The sequence below is a fragment of the Alosa alosa genome, chromosome 9, assembly GCF_017589495.1.
Source record: "Alosa alosa isolate M-15738 ecotype Scorff River chromosome 9, AALO_Geno_1.1, whole genome shotgun sequence".
NCBI classification, from domain to species: Eukaryota; Metazoa; Chordata; class Actinopteri; order Clupeiformes; family Clupeidae; genus Alosa; species Alosa alosa.
This window is the reverse complement of record NC_063197.1, coordinates 7600830-7605829: the sequence shown is the minus strand read 5'-3', so window position 1 is coordinate 7605829 and position 5000 is coordinate 7600830. Positions and strand designations below refer to the sequence as shown.

Genomic DNA, 5000 nt, shown 5'->3' with positions numbered 1-5000 from the left:
GGGAGGGAGAGGCAAGAGAGAAAAAAAAGAGAAAAGGAAAAAGAGAAAAATAGAAGGAAAGTCAGTGATGCGTTGCCTTTGCCTAAATTGGATATTGTTCCATTACCTAGCCACACCCCGACGTCACTTCACAGCAGGTGCTGTCATCCATCAGTCTAGGGAGGGCAACCCCCCAACACACACACACACACACACACACACACACACACACACCCCTGTGGGGAGGGAGGTGGATCAGTCAGTGTCTGTCAAAGATGGCGGTCCGTCTGGCTGCCTACCTTGATAGTTTTGGTTTGAAGTCTGAGTCCGTTTAATGTGTTGATGGCTTTCTCTGCATCCTTTGGGTCTATGTAGTTGACAAAGCCATAGCCAAGACTCTGTCCTGTAGAGAGAGAGAGAGAAAGAGAGAGAAGGAGAGAAGGAGAGAAGGAGAGAAGGAGAGAAAGAAAATGGGAAAGGGAAAAAGGACATGATGAGTATGAGCTGACATGTTAACATTTATTCAACTTCAAATCTGCTTTTTTTCCCAAGTGATTTTGTGAGACACGTACACACACACACACACACGCTTGACGGCATATTCTAATAAAGAGCTTTTACAGTCATCTTTTTCCCTTTCCAAAAATAAAAGCCACTGACATTCCCTCCAGCAGATTTATTTTGACTTAACACCCCTTCTCCCTGTCTGTTCCGTTTGAGACAGCTAAGCAGAGGCAACAATCACAAGCCATCTGACTGCAAAAGGAGGCCCCTTCAGCGCGAGCGCCAGCCTCTCCTTAAGATCTCTAACGCTCGGCGCCGTAAGATCTCGCCACCACGCGTTAGCGTGTGTTAGCGCTCGGCGGTGCTCGGCGGGGCCCGGCGTGGAGGCCGCTCCTCTCTCCCCACTCCTCGTTAATCGGACCCGACAGCGCCGAGTCCACGGCGTGAGCGGCAAAGGGAATCGCAAATGCGGAGCAGAACGAGCACACACACACACACGCCTGCCGTAACAACAAAACAAACACCAGCTCCCCTCCCCTCGACACACACCCCTCCGACACACACAACCCTCCAACCCACACACACACACACCCTTCCAACGCACAAGCGCACACACGAAACCGCCTACAGCCATGCTAGTCGGGACAAGGAAGCAAAGCACTTATCTACCCTCATCACAACCTCCTCTCAGCCAAGGAGTCTGACTCTGGCCCACAACTGAACCGGCTCTGGCCCTGATCTGGCTCAGTGTCGGCAGCCGTGTGGGGCTCTTGCCTGTCAGCAGATCGGCCTGGCTCAGCACTTCCTCTTGTAGTTAATTATCAGACAGGCCACTGCTGCTGTCCTAATGAGAAATCACCCCACGCTGGCCGCACCACAGCTAGGCTACGCGATATTAGCAAGGCTAAATTTAACTCTCTCTGTCTTTTAACCCCTCTAGTTAGCCACACCCCCTGCCAACCCCATCCCCCCTCCTCCTCCAGCTCCTGCTATTCATCTGCGGCTCTCAGAGCTACGCTGTGTGTATTCCTGAGGGGATCCGCGTGCGCATGTGTGTGTGTGTGTGTGTGTGTGTGTGTGTGTGTGTGTGTGTGTGTGTGTGTGTGTGTGTGTGTGTGTGTGCTGCGCTGCGCTGTGTTGGCTCTGTTCTGTAATGTTTATATCAGAGTGCCTTTTCTGTTGCGTGGGACACTTCTTGTGCATTATCCTCGGTGATAATTATCTGCTGCGATGCAGAAGGCTGAAGAGCAACAACCCTCCCCTCATCTCCCTCTCTTCTCCTCCTCCCCTCCCTCTCCCCAACCCTCCTCCTCGCCTCTCGTCTCTCCTCTTATTCGTGGCTCTCTGGAGGAGGAGGAGGAGGAGAGGGGACAGCAGGCAGGAGGAGGGTGGCAGTGGAAAGGTTAGCTGAAACAGAGTGCAGTGGGGGAGGCATGTGTAAGCCATCACACACTGATACACTCTGCTACCCTCAAGCATGATCTGAGTGTGTGTGTGTGTGTGTGTGTGTGTGTGTGTAACTCAGTATGTGTAACTCAGTATGTGTATTTGTGAGAGTAGCTTGGTGTATGTGTAAGAGTGTGTGTGTGTGTGTGAGTGTGTGTGTGTGTGAGTGTGTTGGAAAGAGAGTGACTCGTAGTGTATGTTAACTGTGTGGAAAGAGAGTGACTCGTAGTGTATGTTAACTGTGTGTGTGTGTGTGTGTGTGTGTGTGTGTGTGTGTGTGTGTGTGTGTGTGTGTGTGTGTGTGTCACATTAAAGAGTTCCTATGTAGCTCTGGGCTTTTCCCTACTGAGTGGTGAGTTCATCCCCAACCCCCTCCCCTGCCAGAGTGTGTGTGAGAGTAAATGTGTGCTTGTCTAAGTGTATGGATGTGTGTGTGTGTGTGTGTGTGTGTGTGTGTGTGTGTGTGTGTGTGTGTGTGTGTGTGTGTGTGTGTGTGTGTGTGTGTGTGTGTGTGTAAGTCGGTGTGTGTATGTGTTATGTATTAAGATATTTTCCAATTAAAGAAGATCTATCTAGTCAAGTCTTTCCCCAGAAGTTCTGGAATGATGTGCACTGTTTTCTTTTCATGTGGGGGACTTTGTTAGCTGTACAGGATGCTTCAGAAAGGCTGCCAGGGATACCCCCACCCACACACACATGCGCGAAACACACACACACACATGCACAAACAAAAACACATACACTTACACTCGCACACACACACACACACACACACACACACACACACACACACACACACACACACACACAGTTGGCTGGCATGACTCCCCAGGTGAGTCAGAAGTAGGCTGCAGCAGCTGTTTGCGTGAGTCTCATCTTCAGGCAGGGATTCCACCCACCAGCGGCAGGAGGGCCCGCTACAAACAGACAACACACCCACGTGCAAACAAACACACACACACACACACACACACACACACACACACACACACATGCTGAAACGCACAAATACACACATGCACATACAGTATGTGCTCACACAAACAGATAATACGCCCACGCAATGCCCCTCCTCCTCCACACACACACACAATACACACCTGCCGACAAAAATACAGCACAACAACGCAACACCTCACCCTCAACCAAAAACATTTGCGCGCAAACACACACTCATACCCATATGACCCAGTGCTTATGCCAACCCATTCAAATCATAGGCTTACGCGACATGTAACAAAATACACCTATCACACACACACACACACACACACACACACACACACACACATATGAATGCTTCCAGATGCACGAGGTACCTGTTTCTGCCTGGGTCTCTGAGGTGTTTACATATTCACTATATGGTGTCGTTAATGAGTGTGGTTAATCATTCATATCTGGGCAGTTGCTTCTTAGTCACGTTGCCTATCCATAGCAGCTGCCAAAACAGCTCATCATCAAACGCCTGACTGTCTGGAGGTGGCCAGTCCGGCAGCCTTATGTCCATCTAACAAAGGGCAATCATGCTGAATAATTGCACCTTTGATTTTTTCCCCTGCTGCTTTCTTTCTTTGTTTTCTCTTTCAGAAGGAAAAGAGATCGATATTGTTTCCTGATCACATTTTTTCACCCTCTAGAGAACTGCTACAGTGAATTTTCACAGAGCTCAAGTGCTGCGCTGGGGAAATGTCAGCTGAACAGAAACACTCCCATCCCATATGACACACACACACACACACACACACACACACACACACACACACACACACAAGCACGCACGCGCACACACACACACACACACACACACACACGCAGTACACACACACACACACACACACACACGCATATACACACAAGCACGCACACACACACACACACACACACACACACACACACACACACACACACACACACACAGACACACACACAAACACGCACAAGATGTGACACACACACACACACACACACACACACACACACACACACACACACACAGGATTCACACCATACAGGAATGAGCACCTATAACCAAACACATACAACACACAGAACACATACATAAACATAAACCCAAAACACAGATTGCATACACACACATAATTAAACACACACACACACAAACAGACACACACATGCGGGCGTGGGTAGGACGCTGCGGTGTACACAGACTGTGGGCCAACACAGGCAGGCAGGCTTGGCGCTGGCTGTCATAACACGGCCTCTCCCATCATGCAGAAAGCCCAGCAGGGCTGGCCCAGCCTGCTGGGAGCCTGAAATAGACACAGGCAAACTGGAGGCCACGCAGCTAGCCCGCACAGGTGCCACCACCACCACTCCCCCCTCCCCCACACACACACACAGAACACACTATGATGATCCAGACCTGGAGTCTTCAGTCATCACACACACACACACACACACACACACACACACACACACACACACACACACACACACACACTATGATGATCCAGACCTGGAGTCTTCAGTCATCACACACACACACACACACACACACACACACACACACACACACACACACACACACACACACACACACACACACACACACACACATTATGATGATCCAGACCTGGAGCCTTCAGCTATCACTTTCCTTTAGCTACACACACGCTATGCCTGCTTATACTACACACACACATTGTTTGTTTATGCTACACACATTGGATAATATTATTTTGAGCAAAATAATAATATATCATTATTTATAAAAATGTATATAATAAAAACAAACAGAATGGTGGCTATTTGAATGTGGATTTTCCAACATGTTTGATGTGTGCACTTATTACACCATGTAAATGCTCAGTTCACAAAATCACAGAGGAATATTGATGGGGGTTAGCTAGTAGGAATTTTTTACTTAACTGGAAGTTCTAAGCTGTATCATTATTATTATTAAAGAGCAATAGGGCTGTACATGGTATAGCTGATACATGGTATAGCTGATGTTTGCTTCGCTTGAATGGCAGATTTGGTGCATCTGAACTGAGCAAGTGTTTTTTAGCCTTATTTGAGCAGTTGGGAAAATAAATGTGTACACAGTTTTT

General features: G+C 48.5%; 1 protein-coding gene across 13 annotated transcripts in view; it reads right to left on the bottom strand.

Annotated features, from left to right (window-relative positions):
* elavl4 (ELAV like neuron-specific RNA binding protein 4) overlaps nt 1-5000 on the bottom strand; it is a 92342-nt gene that overhangs the window by 27937 nt on the left and 59405 nt on the right. For all 13 annotated transcript variants that reach the window (XM_048251845.1, XM_048251847.1, XM_048251848.1 and 10 more), the window contains one exon: nt 279-382. In XM_048251845.1, coding sequence (XP_048107802.1) covers nt 279-382 — 104 coding nt within the window. The remainder of the gene's footprint in view (nt 1-278; nt 383-5000) is intronic.